Genomic DNA, 22078 nt, shown 5'->3' with positions numbered 1-22078 from the left:
TATTGAATACAGGACAAAGTGAGAACTATGATAAAACCACAGACTTCTTGAAATGCAGTTACCTTTGGAAGTCCCTTCAACCTGAAATTAAGCTTCTTCTAGTTCAGCTTGTTTTTCTTCAATAGGAAGGTTTACATTTCTAAACACACCCATTTTACTTGGGAGGACCAGAAGAGAAAATGTTCTGTCAGTAGAGGGGAGACACTTACTCAGAGTCTGGTGACAGCTCGGAAATACTGTGGGATGTTGCAGAGCGAGGTGGTGAAGGGCATGGCATGGAAGGTGTAGAAGATGCCTGTGCCACAGAAGGGGTGGGGGTGGTCTGTGGGCCTGAGGGAGTACTGGATGACTGCACTGAGGACAAGGCAGAAGAGTTAAAAGAGGCTAGGATAGAAGAAAGGATGTCTAATTGCTCTGTGGAAGGGTGACGGCTAGGGATTGCTTCTAGATTTTCTCTAGAAGATGGTCTTCTGGAGAGAAGTTCGAGATTTTCTCTAGATGGCTGCTGCCTAGAAAGCGGCTCGATATTTTCCCAAGGAGCCTGCCTGCCAGGCACTATGTCCAGATGCTCTCTGGAATTAGATTTTCTGGATGAGAAGTCCAGCTGTTCTCTTGAAGTATGTCTAGCTGATGCTAGTTGGTCCCTTGAAGGTTGCCCTCTAAAAAGCAGATCCAGCTGTTCTCGAGAAGTGTCTCGGCTTGGCAGAGTGTCCATTCGATCTCTAGAGGCCTGCCTAAGAGGCATTGTGTTAAGCCATTCTCTAGAGATCTCTCTCACTGCCCCACCACAGTCTAGCTGTTCCCGTGACCCAAATCTACAGAGTAGTGTATCTAGATGGTCTCTAGATGCCTGCCTTCTGGGTAGAGTGTTCCTGTGGTCTCTTGGATCACGTCCAGTAGCTACTTCATCTACTTTTTCTCTAGACCCATGCCTGCTGGGTATGCTTGCAAGGTGTTCTCTAGACCCATGTCGACTGAGGATTATGTCCAGGTGCTCCCTTGACCCAGGCCTGTTCATAATGGCATCCAATTGTTCCCGGGATCTGTGCCTGCTTGCTATATTCTCTAGGCATTCTCCAGAGCTATTTCGGCTCAGTTGATCTCTGGACATCTGCCTTCTCATCAGCAGATCAAGCTGTTCCCGGGAAGAATAACGACTTGCTGGTTGTGAGAGGCTGCCTGTTCCTGAATAGATTCTGCCATAAGAAGCAGCTGGGACAGCCCTGTGACCCAAGGTGGAGGTTTTGTACCAGGAAAGGTCATTGGTCATTCTGCCCACGGACGACAGGCCTTGCAAAGCTGGAGGGTACTGGAGGCGATTCTTCAGGATGCCTACATAACAGAGTAGAAGCAAGTGAGAAGTATAAGGCCCTCTCCTCTTGGAATTATTTCCAGGCTTTTTGTATTAATGTGATACACATCCCTGCAAGAATTCTTTCTCTCCCATTTCTGTAACCGCACTCTTTTTCTCCTTATTCTGGATCAACTTCAGTCTTGTAATATGAAATGCATGCATGTTTTTCACTCATTTATATTTCTTCTCCTTCTTCCTCTTCCTCCTCTCTCTCTCTCTGCCCTGCCCAGTCCTTGTCCACTGTCAGTCCCAATCGCTTTTTCTGACTCTTGCTATCAGGCTCGTCCTTGTTTGGAACAGTTGCCCTTTCCCCACCAGTCTGCTTCTCTCTTGTCTATTCAAAGCCTTTTTCAAGACCTACTGCTTTAACAGCATTGCATTCTTTCAAAACAACCCAAACCAGTCTCTATTCCCTTGCTTCTCATCCTTAAGAAGAAGGATGAGTGAAAAGGGAAAAATGATAAACCCACACAGACTTCTTCCCATTACCCCATCAATAAACGACTATTGTTGTTTTGCTTTAATATCTAAATAAGCATGAAACCATTCATTCAGCCACTTTATATGCAGGAAACATTTTTTTTTTAAATCAAGAGCAAAACATTTATTAGAGAAAAAAAGGAGGGAAGGAAGGAAGGAAGGAAGGAAGGAAGGAAGGAAGGAAGGAAGGAAGGAAGGAAGGAAGGAAGGAAGGAAGGAAGGAGCGAGCAGTAGCATGAAGTTTCAGATTCTAGATTCTAGCAAGTTCTAGCATAAAGAACTTTAAGAAGCAAGACAAGGGGAAAAAATCTTGGTGCCTATTTCCACATCTGAGAAAATGTCCTGGAGCTTAAAACTATAAGGACACAGTGGTTTTCACAATGATGCGGTTCAGAATTAAGGCTCATAAAGCAACTGGAGACCCCATCCTTTTCTGAGGAGGTACCAGCCTGTGCCTTCCCTTCTTCATATGTAGACTGATGTGCCAGTGGACCTGAAGGACTGATGATGTACCATCTGTTCTGTATCTATGGGCTTGCAAGTGATAGGGGACATCTGAGCATTCTGCAAGGCCCCAGGTGACTACAGGTAGTCCTCATTTAGTGACTGCCTTATTCTGTTACAACTGTGATGAAAAAGTAACTTTGCAACCAGTCCTTGCATTTACAACCTTCAAAGGTCTTTAAAGCAAAGAAAAACTGAAGTAAAATTGTAAGCACAGTTTCACTTAGCAACTATTTGCCTAATGACTTAGTTGCCAGTCCCAATTGTGGTCACCACCTGTAACATGGAAATCTCTCTGTTGTATGAATTCTGCTTTCAGAGACTCCTTCTGCACACTTGCACACTTGGAGCATTGACTCCAAATGTGGAGAAAGAAAACAAAACTCTGTGGCGCCTCTGATGCCTGAATTCTGAACATATTTACATGCACACTGCTACATGCTACCAAATGTAAATAAACAATGGTGCTCCAAACAACTCCTTCTGGGAGCACCTCTTCCATGCTGGGGGAGAGATCCTGTGTCTGCTGTCCTGTTTTCCCAAGCCTGACTGTGTATCCTGGATGCCAGGGATCAGCCCTGAGTTGTGTTCTTTTCAACTCCCACCTGAGTTGCCATATGCCACCTAAGGGGCTTGCTGTGACAGGGGCATTTGTCTCCTTTGCTGTTGCTTTTCTTCCTTTGGTTTTGCAAGAGACTTTCTTCTCCTGCACCAGCTTGGCAGGGGGATTGGCAGGAGGCTATTTGTTTTCTACTCTATCACCATGCTGAGGCAGATGATGGGGCTAGGGTGGGCATCAGTGAAGCAGATGGGTATGGGACTTGTGGGAAAAGGAGAATTGTTGGAAGGGATCATCAAAATATCAGGGACAAGCACCCCAACAGAGAGGCTTGTAAGTTTTTATGTGAGTCATGACTTGGATTACTGGCCATTTATCATTTCCTCCCTTTCTTCTCTATGCCCTCATTGCTGCCTGCCTTATGAATGGGGAAAAGGTTGCTGATGTTATGAAACCTTGCCAGTGTCTACCTGGCCCAAGGGCTCATGTGATACCATGCATTGTCTGGATAAATTGGGTGGGGGTTCTGTATTCTAGGAATAGTAACTTGTGACTCTGTTAATGAACGACTGGTAAGAAGATTGGTTAATTGTGATTGGGCTGAGTGTGTTGTGTGGACAGGTTCTTTATCCACACATTTGCAGGCAGCGCACCTGTAGTGATGGTCACTGGCTTCAAAACGACAGGCATGACCAGGTGACTGAAGGCCCACCCTTTTTCCTTGTGAGCACCCGCCATTTTGAAACAAGTGACTGTTGCTGCAGGTGCCCCTGTTTGCAGCCAAGCTTTTCCCTACCTCAAAATAATCCTGCGAACAGCCATGCAAAGTAGGTTAGGGTTAATTAATTAATTAATTAATTGTAATTAATTAATTAAATTAATTGTAGGCTGACTGTGCTTTAAGTCATCTCACCTTTTCTCTGCCGCTGAGTCTGAGTGAGAGAGTTCTCGTCCCCACTGGTTAAAGCCAAGTCTGGCTGGTTATTGTTGGCTGTATCCTTATTAACATCAAATCCAAGCTTCCTCTCTGAACCCCATTTCTGGAGAGAACAGGGGTGTACCTCACATTCTCCCAGTGCTGGCCAATAGGACATCAGATCATTACCATCAACATCTAGGGAAGAACATTGTAGATGTACAGAGGGAAAGCACAGGACATCTCATAAGTAAACACAATATTTTGCCACAGTATATTCTCATTCTTGACAACCAGTTGATCAGGTTGTTTTCAATGGGTGGAGTAAAATTACTAGCACTGTGGCACACTAGCATATTAAGTATCAGAATACTAATTGCTCAACTGTATAGTTCACACAGTCTGACTGCACCTATACTACAAATAATATACTGGACATCTCCTTGAGATGATCACCATCTTATCTGCACAGATTTCTATACAACTTTAATGAATCGGAAGAGATATTGTATAGGCAAAGTAGCCATAAATTAATCATGTTTATTTGAATGCACACTTATATTTTACTTTGCAATAAAATGGAGTCTTCCTGATTTCAAAAGGGTCCACTCGTGAAAAATAAACGTATTTATTTTTAACTCATTTCCAGTGCATATTATATATTTTAATGCATATACTCTTAGCTAATCAGTTGTGAAAGCCATCATTCCTTCTGATTCTCATCTTATGTTTTGCAAAATGGCCCCACAATGCTAAAAAGAGCACCAAAGTAAGTCACCATAAATGTCAGAAGGGTCTCCGATTGCTCTAGGCTGACATAGTTGTGGTTAAATATTCACAGAGTTGCAAATAGAGTGATTGGAAAAATAATAAAAGCAAAGACGTGAATATGATGTTGAATTATATTCCAAAATTTTGGAACCTATCAAAGTATGAAGAACTCTGCATTTATTATGTTTGGGCAGCAGCAGCTAAGAAAGTTGTTTATTTCCAGTGGAAGGCTTTAATATACCCCGTTGGAAGACCTGTTTACATCTTCTATATACTGTAGGAGCTGACTTTCTATCAATGCTTTGGGAAATGCGATCAATGTGATTCCATGTGGCTGAGATTTAGTTGGCTGTTTAAGACTTGATGCCATTGCACTGTATACTTAGTAGTTCTAACATATATAATTTATTTTATTTTATTTTTTATGCTTCTTTCTTTGCTTTTTTTCTCTGCATTTTTGTTTTCTGATTTGTCATGTTATTGTTTATTATTATACTGTGTTATTGCTTTCCTTTTCTTTTGTTATAGATGAAAAAGCACACACACATACATATATAAACATATATTTACACATATACATACACATTTACATATTTGTAGGTATAAATACAGTATAAATAAAATGTAAATGCCTTGCACCACCCTGTGTTCAGCTCGTACAACATAATTAAGTGAAAATCCAGATGGACCAAACACAGTTCTTGAGTTCATATAGCATGCTGTGTCTGAACCATTAGATCCCATTGTGGCTTAATATGGCTGGTTGATTGGCACAAGATGCTAAGGCAAGAGCTGAGTTCCCACAACTAACTGAAACTCAACCTTCCCACTCTCACTTCAGCCTATGCTAGCATGTTGTGTCAGCCCAGCCTCTGACCATCCGGAGTCCTGCCCCCTGCCCACCCTCACCCAATTCCCCAGGACCAGCATGTTCTCAGAGTCCTGGGACTTGCCTTTGGGTGCAGTGTTGGTAGGATCGGTGAGGAGCCTCTCACTGTGGGCTGCCCTTTTGAATGGCCGCTGGAATCTGCCCCGGAGATGCACGTTCTCCTCACTCTCCGAAGAGGGAATTGAGAGGCTGCGTTCTTCATCAAGGGAGAGGTCACTGTCTGAGTCAGAGTCTTGATCTGGACAAGATAGGGAATATATGAAGAGGGAGAGGAAGAGTAAGGGAGAATAGCTTCCCAGGATATGAATCAACCAGAAGTTAAATAGCTTGCAAAACTAAATGGTGGGTTGATCCTGTAACGTATATTATAACCAATGTTCAAAATCTTTAAATCACAAAACATGTCGTCAGTCACAATGGCCAATTTCCTGACAAGTCAAGTCAATGTGCCAGCAGGATGTTTCAGTAAGAAAGATTTGGTTAGGCATAAACTTGTACCAGTCCTTCCCTAGGGAAATCTGAGGATACTCACAGTCTCTAGTAACAGGACTGGTAAAAGGAAGATAACCAAATAACATCAGAAATATTTCTTGTCAAGTTGGGAGCTGCTGCTTTAGATCTAGGGGCACAGCCCTCCCTTTTATACCCACTAGAAGCCAGCCTTACCCGGACCTGCATCACGATGGAACATGGCTACGTCAAGGTCAGTGGGGCCAGCATGATTGAGCAAGTTATGATCCAGAGCCGAGCCTTGATGTGCTATCATGTTCTCTCTGAAACTCAGAACACAGAACATACATAGATCCACAGAGGGGTGAGCCAGAATCTATTCTAAGCCCTGAAAAATTGCTCTACTTTAGATAAATACTATTCAAGCCAGTGACTATCAGTCCATCAGAACAGGGAAGGCTGGTGTGAGGAAGCAACAGTAATCTTACATCTGCTGCATAACAGCAAAGGAAGCTGAGATGTAGCACAGCACCAATGGATTTGAATTGCAATGCATCACCTGTTAGTGACTTTCTCCCTTTCTCCTCCTGAACTCTCATCCTGCCCCTCTTGGGGAGGGTGGCAGTAGCCAGACAAATAAGCCATATTTTTAAGTATGTATCTTTCAGTTTACATTATAAAAACACAGGGCATGTAATAATACAACACATGCAAATCCCATTAGCAGAACAATAGTATCCTCATCAGTTTTCAAATGACCAGGAATAAAAAGATTTTCAGCACATGGTTCAATTTTAATGAATACTCATGTGTTTTCTCTCCGGACAGAAGGCATTTCAAAGAAAGGACTCTTTTCCTGGTTGATGCCAAGTACAAGTCAAAGGATGCAGAGCATGCAACACAATTTGGAGGGCCAAATTCTCCAAATTAGTAGTTAGAGAGATCTATACAATGGATGGTAAGGCATTCTCCTATATTCAAATCCTAAACTGTTTAGGGATTCATAGGTAAATATCAAATCTGTAAATGTGGCCCAGTAGAAAAAATGGATTATAGATGTGGTGATTGGTTTAAAAGGGGATTTGACATATTCATGGAGCGTAAAGCTACCAATGGTTACAGAAGAGCACGGTGGCAATGTACCTTCAGAGGCCACATGGCTCTTCGTATGAACTGATGAAGGAAATGCTCCTGTTCTAATTGTTAGTTTCCAAAGCCTTCTGGCTGGTTAGTGTGGGAAATGAGATGATCCGGATAAGCTCATATTTACTACATTTTAAAGAGTGAAAATATATGTGAAGCGGGGGGTGAAGAACTTTTTTAAAGCTATTGGGTCAGAATCACAAGGTTTAGTTCTCTGCAAAATTCATCTCCCTTTCTAAATATCCATTTTGTCTACCCACTAGGCCTCAGTGAAATTCGGGATGAGCATATATTGGGGAATGGAGGGAAGGACAAACAATGGAGCTGATAATGATGAAAATAGCTGCACTGTTACTTAAGTGGCTTTCAAACTCCTGCTCAATGCAGAATACCATATTTAAGGCCCAGGAGTCTGCTGTGGACCCCAGAAGAAAGAGTACCCTTACTAACCCACGCATAATTCTCCATAGTTAGGATTTTTATTTATTTATTTATTAAACCTTACCCCATGTCTTCAGACATGCCATGGAGGAGCTTCCTACCTGAGGTAGCCCCGCTGGCTAGAATGAGTACGGGCTGAGCGGACACTGCTAACGGACGAGATAGTGGAGGCTCCCAGGGTGATACGAATGAGCCCACTCTCCTCAAAGAGTGCTGTGTTGTTGTAGGCATTGTGGCCCTAACATGGAAGAAGAACAAAGGAAAACAACAGTAGGGACCTCCTGGACTGCCTGTATATTAAGAGGACAACTCTCTTGAGAACTAGCTTGAGAGTAGGGAGAAGGCCTGAGTCACCCAAGAATACCAAAGCGCTGTCATGATCAAGTGACAAAATAGAAGGCACTACTATCCTTAAGGATTCTTGGGAGGACGTCTGCTCGACTGCTTAGAGCAAATAAACCTCCTTTTATCTCTACCCAGTCCATACCTGACCACTTCTGGGGGCTTCCTCGCCTTTCTTGGCAAGGCAGGCCAGTTTCCAGGCTTCCAGGACCTCCTTGTTCAGCGCACAGAATAGAATCAGCACTGCCAAACCCTACAGAGAAAAAGAGAGAAGACAGCTCTGGAACATGGGAGATACTTCCAGACAGTAGTCTCCTTGGGGTTAGTAAACAAAAAACCCTGTGCAGCATGCCTCTCCCCACCTCTTAATAGATTTCATCGGATAGGAAAAGATTCAGGAGATACATGGGAGGAGAAGACATGTACATTTTTGAAAACAAAATAGGGATCACCCCAAACAACCAACTTAGAGCATCCAGGTCAAATTGCTTGTATCATCAGGCTCAGGGCCATGTGTACTCATGGCAGTCACGCTCCAGTCTCAGACCAGGACTAAAACTTAGCTCAGCCTTCCTAAAATCTGAGCAGTCAAATGCATTCATGAGATACAGATGTGGACTGCCAGAACTGAACATCTAGCATCCTATCATATGGGGTGTGACAGTCAAGATGCTTCCTCCCTGTTATGTAACACACATACAGGAATAAGGAAACTGTGGCTTTCCAAGGGTTGCTCAACTCAACGCTCAGTAGCGAATGGTGAGCATGGCCAATGGTGAAAAATGCTGAAATTTGTAATTAACCAGTCTCCAGAGGGCATCTTCCCATCTAGCCAAAAGAAATGTAATGATTTATTTTCCACTAGAGGGAGAAATTGGCTTATTTATGAACAGTAGACCAGAAAAATTCAGAGCAGAAGTATCCCAATCTGTGTCTGTAGCACTCTGTAGGGTTGAAGAAACTCTTAGTAAATTACAAATGAGCAGTACCAAAACAAATGGGCAGCCACTTACCATCAAGTAATTGTAAACTAGCTGTTTACATCAATAAAAGCATAAAGTGCATGCTAAAACAGTAAAATAAATATATATAACAAATTGTGATGGAATGGAATTATGAAGGCCAGGCTCAGGGAGATAAGCGTGTTCTTAGTTCACAGCAGGAGCGTGGGAAGTTCAAGAGGATGAGGCTGGCACCTCCCTGAGGAATTCACAGTGTTGTGGCTGGCTGGCTTGGGAGCTAGGGTTCAGTCTGGGGAGATTCTGTCTAGAGGTTGTAGCTAGCTAGCTACTTGTTCACACCGTGAACTTCCCACGCTCCTGCTGTGAACTAAGAACATGCTTACTGTATCTCTCTGAGCCTGGCCTTCATAATTCCATTCCATCACACAAATACAACAAATAACCGAAGTGCAATAAAAATACAAATAAATGCAAATGGTGACATGCCTTGATCCCCAAAGGTCCCCTGAAATACTTTGGGTTTGACTGATTTCTGGAATGTCAATAATGAGGGTGCTAATCTAGCCTCAAGAGGAAGGATATTTCAGAGTAGGGGGACTGCACCTTGTCTCCTTTATCTCACGAAACTGGAGGACAACAAAAGATTTTGCTGGGGTACATGTAATGGGTGGGTTGTAGAAGTCACTTTTACGGGGAGAAAGGGGTCCTGCAAGCAGCCAGGTGCCAAACCATATAGGGCTTTATAGGTTAAACCCAGTACTTTGAGTAACATCCAGAAATCTATTGGCAACCAATGTGGTAACTGTACAGTATAGGTGTTATATGATTATGGTGACTTTGATCTACCAACATACAAGCCACTGCATTTTGGGCCAACTGGAGTTTGTGAGTTAGCTTGGAAGGCAGCCCCATATAGAGTGTAGTGCAGTAATCCAGATAGTGGAGATAAGTGCATGAGTCACTGTTGCCAGGGCTTTCTGCTCCAGGCAGGGCCACAACTGGTGCACCAACTGAAGTTGGGCAAAAGTCCTCCTGACCACAGCCTCCATCTGCCTATTTAGTAGTAGCTGTGAATCCAGGATGAATCCCAAGTTATGGACCCACTTTTTCATAATTGGAAGTTATAACTGGAACTGACAGAGAATCCTTCTACATAACCAGTAACTCTGCCTTGCTAGGATTCAACTTCATCCCATCCAGACCTCAGCAGCATCCAGATATAAAGTCAAGATTTCCAAAGCATCTTCAGCTCTGCCTGGGATGAAGATGTAAGGCTGTGAATCATCAGTGTGCTGATTATATTTCACCCTAAATCAATGGATGTTCTCTCCCAGCAGTTTCTTGTAGATGCTAAACAGTAGAGAAAAGAAGAGGGAACCCACATGTGAGCACCCCTTGGGCTGATCTTTCTTTGCTACCAACTGGAACTGCCCTCTCAGGAAGATGTGGAACTACTGAAGCACAGCGCCCCCAACTCCAAAGTTTCACAGGTGAGCCAGCAGGATACTATGGTCGACGGAATCAGATGTTGCTGAGCAATCTAAAAGGATTGGAAAGGATGCAGTCCCCCAATCCAGAACTCAACAAATATCATCAACTAGAGCGACTAATGTCATTTTCATCCCATGCCTGAATCTGAGTCCAGACTGATCCAGTCCAGATAATCTGCTTCTTCAAAGGCATTATATAGCCAGCTCCCCACTAATAAGAGCAGGTTGGAGACCAGACCAGAATTGGCCAAAATTGATGGATCCTAGGGGTAAGTGTACCACCAACTCCTTCAAGGAAAGTGGCAAATCGCCTTCCATCAAAGGAACGTTGACCACATTGGGAGTTGCAAATAATGTTGAAAGACATTGCTCCAGGCATCACATCAGATTCTGCCAATGAAGAGTCAATATAACAGTGAATGTGAGCGACTTGATCAACCCAATATTGTGCTCATACATCACAGTGATCTGGTTGCAGCTCTTTTCACCCATCCTTCCCTAATAGGGAATGGGCAACCTTAAACAAGGTCACTGGATGGCAACCCACTGATGCAATAAGAATGGAGAAGTGTCTGCATTTTGTCTTTCTTATTGCCACAATGCAGGCTCAGACATGAATTCATACCTGTGTTCAGTAAGATTCACTTTTCATTCCCCGCCTCCCACCCCCGCCCTGGCTTCTGCCATTTCATCTCGTAGAGATCCTCCATTATGTCTGCTGGGTTTTTAAAAGATACATAGATTTTATTCTTCCCTTTCCTTCCTCTTAACTTGATCCTTAATTGCTCCTTCTAATGATAATTAAATGATTCCAGTGTTTTTGTTTCCAACTGATAGACTATCGTCCTCCATCACTCCATCTGCTGTTTTGACTGGTGCTTGTTGTCTGGTGATGCTTATGAAGTTAAAAAAAAATAATATTGCACCTCTTGCAGTCTTCTGCAAATATCCAACTCTGTTTGCAAATTGTTTATATCAGTACATCATTAGCACACAAAAATGGAGCAATTACACCAGCTAAGCACGTAAGACTATCCATGGAAACATGCATGAAGATTTGCAGACACAGTGCCTTGGATCCAAGAATATTGCAATATCTTCAGTATAAGTGAAGGAGACATGTTTCCCAGACAGCAGCCTGAAGGTTCGTCTGGGGAACTGCTGAGGATTAGCTAGCTCTGCAGGATAGTTGCCAGCAGAACACAGACACCTTCCTCTCTGACTGCTCCATAGTTTTCACCTAACCATCACCCTAGTTCAGAGAGTTACCTGAAGACTGCAGAGGATAGTGTAGAGGTAGTGGAAAGCCAGGACACTGTTGTTGATAGCCAAGAGGCCAAAGAGCCAAGCAGTGCTAATAACTAGAAGCAGAACGAAGGAGCTTCGCAGCGTCATGCTGGAGACAGACAGAGAGAAAGAGCCACCCAGAGAGGCAGACATGGAGGTTAGAATCTGTGGTTAAACTACACTTCAAGAGACACTGTTGCAGGATGATCAGCAGCATTAGCCCACTCACCATAGTCCAGACATAGACCCATATAATGCTCTAGGAAATGGCCCCAACATACATGGCTCAAGCAATAAGCGAGCAATGATAAGACTCACAGTTCCTGCCCCCAGCAACACCATTTTTGAAGAGGCAGAGGACATCTGCAAGACTGGAAAGGAGAACATCTCAAGACTGACAGCAGGCAAGGTGTTTTTATTTTTAATTAAAAGAGGAAAGACACTTATGGAGAAGGTGGACACTGATGCACAGATGCTTGCACAAAGGAAAGCTTAACTACAGAGAAAGTTTTTGCCTCAGCAGATCGTTACAACTAATTAATACTCACAGCACAGCTTTCCTCTTGGCTTCCTTTTGGCCTGGTGAGCACAGCATCTTTGCCACCAGAAGAAACATAACTCCATTCATCTGGAAACAAATTCAGTTGTTAGTAAGAGTAGCTTTGGCACTAAGCAAAACAGATGCTCACCAACTTTATCCTCTCTGTACCATTCCTCCCCCTCCCCCCCAAAGGATGCACTGTGCACTGAATACAGTCAGGACCAGAAATACTGGAATCGCATTTGGCCTCTGTACACCACCACATTGAAGTTGAAAGGAAACACACCCAGATGAGACCAAAGTCAGGACTTTCAGCTGTAATTCAAGGGGATTGAAAAAAGTGGGGCACTAACCATTCAGGAAGTACAGCCAGTGGCATACACCCCCCCCCCATCATTGGTGGCTCATAAGTAATGGAACAAACCAACATCATGACAAACATAAGGATCGCCTTTAATACCTGGATGAAAATCCTTTGCAGTCAATGATGCCTGAAGTCTGGAACCCATGGACATGACCAAATGCTGAGTGGCTCCCTCGAGGCACTTTACCAGGCCTTTACTGCAGCTGCCTTCAGCTGCTGCTTGTTCGTGGGTCCTTCTGTCTTCAGTCTTGTCTTCAATAAGTGAAAAGCATGCTCTATTGGGTTGAGATCAGGTGACTGACTTGGCCATTGAAGAACATCCCACTTCTTTGCCTTGAGAAACACTTGGGTAGCTTTTGCTGTATGTTTTGGGTCATTATCCATCTGCAATATGAAGTGGCGTCCTATCAGTTTGGCAACATTTGGCTGAATCTGAGCAGAAAGTATAGCCCTATACACTTCAGAATTCATCCTGCTGCTTTTATCAGCAGTCAGGTCATCAATAAACACCAGTGATCCAGTTCCATGGGCAGCCATACAAGCCCACATCAAAACACTGCTCCGCCACATTTGACAGATGATGTGGTATGCTTTGGATCATGAGCTGTTCCTTTCCTTCTCCATACTTTTCTCTTCCCATCATTCTGGTGCAAATTAATCTTGGTTTCATCAGAATCTTATTCCAGAACTGGGCAGGCTTTTTTAGGTGTTTGCTGGCAAAGTCTAATCTAGCCTTTCTGTTCTTGAGTGTTACCAGTGGTTTGCACCTTGTTGTGAAGCCTCTGTATTTACATTCATAAAGCCATCTCTTGACTGTAGATGTTGACAATGACATGCCTACCTCCTCAAGAGCGTTCTTGACCTGGCTAGATGTTGTGAAAGGGTTCCTCTTCACCATGAGCAGAATTCTGTGATGATCCACTTGAGTTGTCTTCCGTGGTCTTCCAAGCCTTTTGCTGTTGCTGAGCTTGCCAGTTAATTCCTTCTTTTTCAGGATGTACCAAACTGTTGTACTGGCCACTCCCAATATTTTTGCAATCTCTCTGATGGGTTTATTTTGTTTTCTCAGCCTAATGATGGCCTCCTTCACTTGCATGGACACCTCTTTGGACCTCACGTTGAGAGGTCCAGTGAACAGCTACCAAATGCAAATGTAACACTCAGAACCACCTCCAGGCCTTTTATCTGCTTGATTGGTCATGGGGTACCCAGGAAACAGGCCACACCTGGCCATGCAGCTGCTTGTCAGCCATTCGTTCCATTACTTATGAGCCACCAACGATGGGTGTGTGTGTGTATGCCACTGGCTGTACTTACTTACTTACTTACTTACTTATTTATTTATTATTAAATTTGTATGCTGCTCATCTCCCCCCAACGGGTGACTCTGAGCAGCTCACAGTGAAAATCAGAAACCCCATCAACAATTAAAAATCCCCCATAAATAGTTAAAATAAATAATCCATTAAAAATCAAATCTAAACAACAAACCTTGTACATAAAAACTAAAAACATTCAAGATGAAAGCGGGGGGCAAGGTCAATCACCCCACAAGCCACCTCCACTGGTGTGAGCCCCCATCCAGCTCCCAGGCCTTCTGGCACAGCCAGGATTTCACCCCTTTCCTAAAGGCCATGAGAGTGGGGGCACACTGGACCTTGGGAGGCAGATTGTTCCATAGGGTGGGGGGCCACAGCAGAAAAGGGCCTCTGCCTAGACCCCACCTGTTGAAATTCCTTGACTGGTGGGGTCTGCAACATGCCCCTTCTGCTGGACCGAGTGGGGCGGGCTGAAGTAACCAGGGCGAAACGTCTCCTTAGATAACCTGGTCCTGTGCCATGAAGGGCTTTAAAGGTGATGACCAACACCTTGAATTGGACCCGGAAGCAAACTGGCAACCAATGCAGCTGTAACAGTGGTGTTATATGTGCCCTCCTAGGGGCATTCAGAACTGTCCGCACCGCTGCGTTCTGCACCAGCTGTAGCTTCTGGATACTCTTCAAGGGTAGCCCTATGTAGAGCGCGTTACAGTAATCCAACTGGGAGGTGACCAGGGCATGAGTGACCATGTGGAGAGCCTCCTGATCGAGGAAGGGGCATAACTGCTGCACAACACGAAGTTGCACAAAGGCCCTCATAGCCACAACTGCCACCTGCTCTTTGAACAGGAGTCGTGAGTCCAGGAGAACCCCCAGATTATGCACCGGGTCTGTCTAGGATAGTGTGACCCCCTCAAGAACCAAAGATGATAAACTCCTAGATCTTGAGGCCCCCTGTACCCACAGCCACTCTGTCTTACCAGGGTTCAGTTGAAGCCTGAATGGTTAGTGCCCCACTTTTGTCAAACCCCTTGAATTACAGATGAAAGTCCTGACTTCGTTCCCATCTGGGTGTGTTTCCTTTCAACTTCAATGTGGTGGTGTACAGAGGCCAAATGCCAAAACAGTTACCCTTGTTCCAATATTTCTGGTCCTGACTGTACAAGCCTTCTGGGCACTAACTCCTTTCTGGACTTCTGATAGACTCCAAAAAGTGTAAAAAGTGTAACAGAAGCGGCCCAAAGAAAAAGATTCATTAATGCTAATCTCCAGGAACAGGACGAGAGAGCTGATAAAAGGAAAATAAAGACAAAGTGGTAGAAAGTAGAAAAGAGAACATGGTGTAAAAATCCATATAGTCATGACAAGAAAAGGAAGCACAGAAACAGCAAATCAGGGAGCAGACATGCTGAGCATGGAAAAGAAAGACCTTCAACCTAGTGTCCTGGCTAAGCAACTGGATACTTGCATGGCTCCGACTATTCAGGAATTTTTCAGAATTGATTAATATAGATCAACCGTGAGAAGTGCTTACCACAATGACAACAGCTATGGGCCCTGCAAAACTCCAGATCAGTTTGTCATGGATAGAAATCCAGCAGAAATCTGGGTTCCCATAGCCCTCTGGATCCAAACCAACTGATAACCCTGATCAAAAATAAAATAAAATAAATCGTACAGCACAATTTCCATGCCCCTGATCAAGGAATGTCGCACATCCCTGTGAAAATGCTACTGTCTCTCTTTTTTCTCTTGGATTTTCTTGGCTCTGATGATGAAGAAGCTGGAATGTTGCAAGCAGAACTCTCCACAAGTCTTACTTCAGATTTTATTTATCTGCATGGATACTCTGAGAAGTATCTTACCTTATCTGGACATTGTTCCTAGTCACCTCATAAAAGCAAATTAGATCATGGACTCTCAAAGTTGAGAATGCAACAAAGAGTCTCGGCACATTTTAAGGACTGGCAATCAAAATCTAATTTGGGGGGTTAATGATTACATGCAGTTTCCCCTAAATCTGGAAGGTTTTCCAACTGCAACAAACTACAGCGCTCTCGCTCTCTCTCTCTCTCCCCCCCCTCCCTCCCCCTCTCTCTGGAACAAACTACAACTGCTGTCATCTTCAACCAGCTATGCTGGCTGGGAGGGTAGTTAGGAGGGCAGGCCAAAACATCTTGAGGGCAGAAGGTGGGGTAAGCTACTTTACAGCTTTACAACTATGCAGGTTTAACAGATCTACTGCAGGATCCATCCTGCCTGTTTAACAGATCTACTGCAGGATCCATCCTGCCTGTTTAACAGATCTACTGCAGGATCCATCCTGCCTTTCTAAATCAACCTTTTCCAACCCAGTGCTGGGACTGCAGCTCCCAATTTCCCGGAATAGAACTTGGAGGACCGTCTGGGGAGTGTGCTGGATTGGGAAAGCTGTTCTATTTTAAGCACATCTGTACTTACCTGTGATTATGGCAGGGACCCCCCAGCCAATGGCATAATAGAACCTCATAGCGCCATAGTTGATGTTGCGAGCTTCCGTCTGCATGCGATAAATATGAAGGCCTTGCACAAGGAGCCAAGCAAAAGTAGAGAGAAAGAAGTAGTGCAGCAGGATAGCGATCACCGTGCAGAGGAACTGAAAAAATAAAATCAACACCATCCAAAGAAGTCAACTAAAACATCATGCTTGTAGATGACTAATTTATTCTGGAATTAATATTGTAAAACATTTTTCTTAATTTTTCCTTTGAGTTGGGGGTGGTGGTCTGTTGGATTGCAATACCATATGCTCTCTAATCTAAATTGCTTCTCTAACATGATTGTCACTGTTGTACAGAGTGTGGTGTTTGGTACTGACATCTACAGAGGAGGATCAGGAGCAAGAGGGGAAAATGATCAAACATACAGTATGTCATGACTTGTGTACTTGTGTCAAACATCAAACTGCATGTACATAATCATAACATTTGGGCATGATATCACCACAAACATAATTTTGGCATCATCACAGCTTGCTGCAGAGACTGCTGGATATTGAATGAGGATTTCAAAATATCTAATAAATTGAATATCTAATAAGATTACATGCACAGTCTGGGAATATTTCAACATATGAACAATTTGTAAAATTAGCACAAGTGTTGGTCCAATCCCCAACTCACTTATTTTATAACCCTAATTTCCTACTTTTCAAGTTCTGGCAGATGAGGTCTTCTTAGGCGTTTTGATTTCCACCCAATGAAGCTCCCATTTGTTTCCAAATATATTACCCCCAGGGCTCTTGCTTCTCCTCTTTGTTCCGTCTCACCTGATTTTCAGTATGATTGATACCCAAGAGGAACAGCAACTCAGAGAAGAAGAGAGTGACAGAAATATTGCAATGGATGCCCCGAGTGTTAGATTTGAGACCTTTCAGGCATATCAGAAAGAAGAAGGTCAGCAGCAAACACAGAAGAGAAAGAGATGTCAAGGAATAGGTCACAATGGCCAGTGTCTCCAAGTCACCTTCCAGCTGCTGTAAGGAAAAACCAAGCACAAGAGGATAAGTCAGATAGCTTGCTAGTACCATAGATGTCTATTAAACCAACATCTTAAGATTGTTATTCCATCACAATAAAAAAGAAAAGAATCCATCAAAACCACTAAAAATAGAACTTTGCATTAAAGGTAATGCTTCCTTCAAATCAAGTTTGACTACTGGTAACTTCATGGACACCTCAATGCGGTTTTCTTGGCAATGGTATAGCACTGGTTGGTCACTGTCTACTTCCAGAGATGTGGTTTTGACTTCTCAGTCTAGCTTATAACCTTGATGTTCCCTGGTAGCCTCCCACCCAGGACTAACCAGGCCTGAACCAGTTTAGGGAGTGGACCTAGAGAAGGCCAGGCAGGCAGGTGCTGCCACCTACTGAGGCATAAATCCATGCCCGTTTTGTTTAAAATATTACCATCCCTACTTTTTGCCTGATAACAGCTTTGCAAATGAAAAATACATATGTATCACATAGAATGATAAATGGCGATAGATGCAGCAAGCAGAACAAAAGTGTCAATTGTGGTCTTTCTAAGAAATGAACTAGACATGACAGAGTGTCCATTGGATACTCAGATGACTGCCCTATTCAAGAATGAAAAGCAACATATATAAAGATAGTCAAGACAGATCAGAACACACACACATGGATACACACACACAATTTCAAAAGAATAAAACCCAGGAGAAAGTATAATTCCAGACTCAAGTTTTGATAAAATAATTTTGGCAAGTGTCTAATCATTCTCTTGTTTCTGCTCATAATAATGAGGCCAAAGTTGCTTGGAGGCTTCCCCCCCCCCACACACTTACATACATCTTCCTTAAAATTATTTTTTAATTGCCAGCTATCTATGTTCTTTTATCAAAGCCATGTTCTTCTAGGATCAAATGAGATACAACATGGCATTTATATATAAAGCAGATACACACGCAAAGTTTTGATTTTATAACCAAAAGTGAAAATGTGTGAACAGAGGTGAATTCTGTTTTCCCCAATGATCTTAAACAGCTATGCTGTTATAGGGACCTTTCTCCCAATCATGTAATAATATGAGATATAAACAGGCTGGGGTGAAAAATGGACTGACATTACACATTCTCTCATCCTTTGCAGTACATTTGGTTCAACACCCAGCGAGCAAGCACACGAGGGACCAAAGATATGCTGTGACTACTATGGTGTTTTCTTCACTGGCTTCTTCACCCCTATAGAAGACCTTTGCTGAAGAAACCTAGTTACCTCTCGATGGGAGCTGTCCATCAGCACCCCAAAAGTACCAAATTGGGAGCAGTGGCAGCGGACATGAGTGGTATTTCGGTACACAAGTTCACAATCCCGTGCTGTCCAAAATCCAGTGGGCTCAATCCTGCAGTCACAAAGAAATCCATAAAAAAACGGGCTTCAAAGGAAAGAGTCTTAATGTTTCATTTTCTTTTAGAGACAAGAATACAGATACTTGCATAGATACTGTGATGAATGTTAGACAATGACTGTGTTTAGGCCAGATGTGGTTTTCCATTATCATAGGTTAAATCAGTGTTTCTCAATCTTAGCAACTTTAAGATGTGTAGACTTCACCTGGCTAGGGAATGCTGGGAATTGAGACCTCCACCTGCAGATGCCTGAACCGGATTTATTTTATTCTCAACAGTGAGGATTTCACAGGGGGGACCAAAGAGGACCAATAATCTTACCACCGTGTTATCTCAGTTCACTTAAAATATGACTTTGCTGAAAGAATCTTATAAATTGCTTGAAAAGCTGCCTTAGGTATAAATTGGGATACATAAACAAGCAAACAAATCAACAAGGATCATTGTTTCAAATGATATGAAATCATGAACACTTGTATGAACTGTATTTTGCCCAATGACTTATGGCCAATCATTTGAAACATGCTTTTTTTAAAAGAATGACATCTGTTTTAACGTGACACATAAACTCTTTACTTATATTTGGGTATTTCACATGAAGTTTATTCAGTGATGATCACACACTCCCTAATCATAAAAGCAACCTTCTTTTTTCGATATTGTCTGTCCTGTCCCAGGCCTCACACATATGCACATGCAAAGGAGCACAGCTCAAAGAGTTTTACTTTGGTTAAGCAATTATGGCAGTGGCAGGCAGGGCAGGTATGAGGATGCGCACATAGTCTCAGGCAGTCCCAAATCCCTTAGGAAACGTACAGGCCAGTTCCCAATAAGCAAAGTCCAAGTGGTGGGCAGAAGCTTTGTCAGGGCACACTCCAGGGGTCATAGCGTTGTTCGTAAGTCATCAGCCAGTCCGGGTCCAAAGGAGCAGGGTTTCCATGAGCAAGAGTTTGGGGTGCAACAGAGTTGCCGGTAAACAGAGCAGTTATTCCCAATGAAGGGAGCCAGGTTAGCAGTTGCTCCTAAATAGAATCTGTGCCAGTGAAGCTAATCAAGGCTGAGAATGGCTCTGGCGTGCAAGGAGATGTGCTGAGTGCTGTTGCTCTGCTCTCCATTGCACACTCCACGCTCTAGGCCTGGGTAGTCTTTCCAGCTCCAATTCCTCATCCTCTGAGAGTGAAGGCAGTTGCTCCTGGTGATTACTGGGTGGATCAACCTCAGGTGATTGAGTGCTCAGAGTTTCCTCAGGCTGGGATCCAACCATCTACCCTGGAGCAGGATTCTCTCTCAGACTCCTCTAAGTCAGAAATAGTCATGACATCCTCCCACAGAATCATAGAATGTAAGGGTAGAAGGCATCATTAGATCATTTAGTTCAAACTCTATGTCAGCCCTTCGAAGTAGTCCAGACAAAAACCCAAAACCATGAGTACTAACTCTACCTTTATTGAATGGTTACATCTTGCAAGTCTGAAAGTACTTTTCCCCTCCCTTGCCTTTACTCTCCAGAACTAGGGACTACAGACTACTAGGGAGATGCTTATGAGATGCTTTCCACAACTCCATTCCTTCTGTGGGCTGAGATATCTTTTGCCTGACCACTGTCTAGGCTGCAGCTCTTCCTCATGTCACCCAAAGTTATTCTCACTCTGTTAAAACATAGAACATGCTGTTCTAGGAAGACTGTTTCACTGTTTAACAGCTCTTTTCATCAGGAAATTCTTCCTAATATTCAGATGGATAATCCTTGCATGAACCTTTTAGCTGCATTACATCAAACTACCTGCCCATGTCTGGCTGATAGTCCACTAGTACTTCTAAATCCTTTTTACATGTACTGCCACCAAGCTAGGTCTCCCATTACACTGTACCTATGTATCTGATTTTTCCTGTCCAGTTGGAAGACCTTACATTTGTTATAATTATCATCCTATTAGATTTGGCTTAATGTTTAAGTCTGCCAAGATAAATTTGAATTGAAATTCTGTCTTCTGATATATTAGCTAATTCCCTTAGTTTAATGCCATTTGCAAATTTGATAAATATCCCTTCATTTCAAATTCTTGTGCCATGCTACATAAAGAAATCAGAACATTACCTAAAATCCTGGTCCTTATATTTACTAGGTTGTAACTGTGACCCAGTGATAGCAAGTCTGATTTATTCCAGTTTATATCATAACCAAACTCAGGTATTAATGAAATAAAATTAGCAACAGTGTTTCTCATCTGTCTACAATGCATATTATCAGCATATCATCAGATCTTATACTCTGCCCTTCTCAACTCTAATTCCATTGATATTTTCACAATTTCTAATAATGTAGGCAAGGGTTCTAAAGCCAAATTAAAAGAGGGAGAAAAGGGTATTCTTGGTGTTTACCTTGATATGAACTGAACCAAGGATGAGGCACACTGTTAATAATCACCTGTGATTTAGGAGTTGAATAAATCATATGAATCCAAAATGGAAGACTTTGAGGAAACACAAAGTAAATAAAAACTATCAGAAAACCATATCAATGGCTTTTTCAGCATCCAAATAAATTTGATTTACTGGGTTTTGTCTATATGAATTAAAGTAAGAACATCAATTAAAAATCTAATGCTGTCAGGAGCTTGATGGCCCTATGTAAGCCTAGTCTGAGTTGGGTGCACTATAATTAAAACAATCATTTATAATGCATGGGCCAAAGTAGCTGTTAAAACTTTAGCATCCATATTTATCAAGAAAATAGGTCTATGGCTAGAAGAGTCCTTGTCCAACTTGGAAATAGCCAGGATATTTGCCGTATTGAAATTGAAAGATAGGAATTTATTGGGGTGGGGGGAACACTTCACTCTAAACCTCTTGTAAATAGGAGACAAAAACCCAAACCCATTTTAAAAAAAAACAACCAAAAGAAAACAAATCTATCTCCTTTTCTGTTGATACATAATTGTTATTATATAGATTGAAATAAAACTCGGTTTTCAATTTAATGTGTTATGTTAATTAATGAGTCTGAAATCTGTATAGACATTTTCATCTGCATTCCAAACAAATGGTATAATGTTGCATTACTTCACTTGTTTAAATCTGGAAGCCAATAACTTGTTAGAAGTCTCTCCCTTTTTCCAGGATTGTTGCCATGTCCAGTGCAATAAAAATTGTTTTAGAAGCTTAAAGTAGACCAAAGATCTGTATCAGTCTGGAATACATAAAGTGATTATACTTCCTCATTCTGAGCTTCAGCCTTCTTAATTCTGTCCCTACAGACGTGATCTGGCAGCTTGTACTCTGTAATTATCAGCCTCCGTTTCTGTTTTATATACATCTCCTTTTAGCGTCTTGGCTTGTCAGTGAGCTTGTTCTTCA

The 22078-nt window shown here is 42.7% G+C and overlaps 1 protein-coding gene across 1 annotated transcript in view; it reads right to left on the bottom strand.

The window, feature by feature from the left end:
• The window catches only part of CELSR3 (cadherin EGF LAG seven-pass G-type receptor 3), a 105137-nt gene that overhangs the window by 6000 nt on the left and 77059 nt on the right, over positions 1-22078 (bottom strand). The window contains exons 24-35 of the mRNA XM_088134239.1: positions 18588-18714; positions 17120-17326; positions 16273-16447; positions 15347-15459; positions 12137-12216; positions 11571-11697; positions 7995-8102; positions 7609-7745; positions 6140-6252; positions 5538-5711; positions 3811-4011; positions 210-1332 (exon numbers count right to left, since the gene is read on the bottom strand). Of these exons, the coding sequence (XP_087990365.1) occupies positions 210-1332; positions 3811-4011; positions 5538-5711; positions 6140-6252; positions 7609-7745; positions 7995-8102; positions 11571-11697; positions 12137-12216; positions 15347-15459; positions 16273-16447; positions 17120-17326; positions 18588-18714 (2685 nt within the window). The remainder of the gene's footprint in view (positions 1-209; positions 1333-3810; positions 4012-5537; positions 5712-6139; positions 6253-7608; positions 7746-7994; positions 8103-11570; positions 11698-12136; positions 12217-15346; positions 15460-16272; positions 16448-17119; positions 17327-18587; positions 18715-22078) is intronic.

Source organism: Python bivittatus, unplaced genomic scaffold (assembly GCF_059951505.1).
Source record: "Python bivittatus isolate LINGU-HERP-01145 unplaced genomic scaffold, Pbiv_v1 ctg000080_np1212, whole genome shotgun sequence".
NCBI classification, from domain to species: domain Eukaryota; kingdom Metazoa; phylum Chordata; class Lepidosauria; order Squamata; family Pythonidae; genus Python; species Python bivittatus.
Note: the sequence above shows the minus strand (reverse complement) of the source record. Positions and strands in the feature narration are given on the sequence as shown.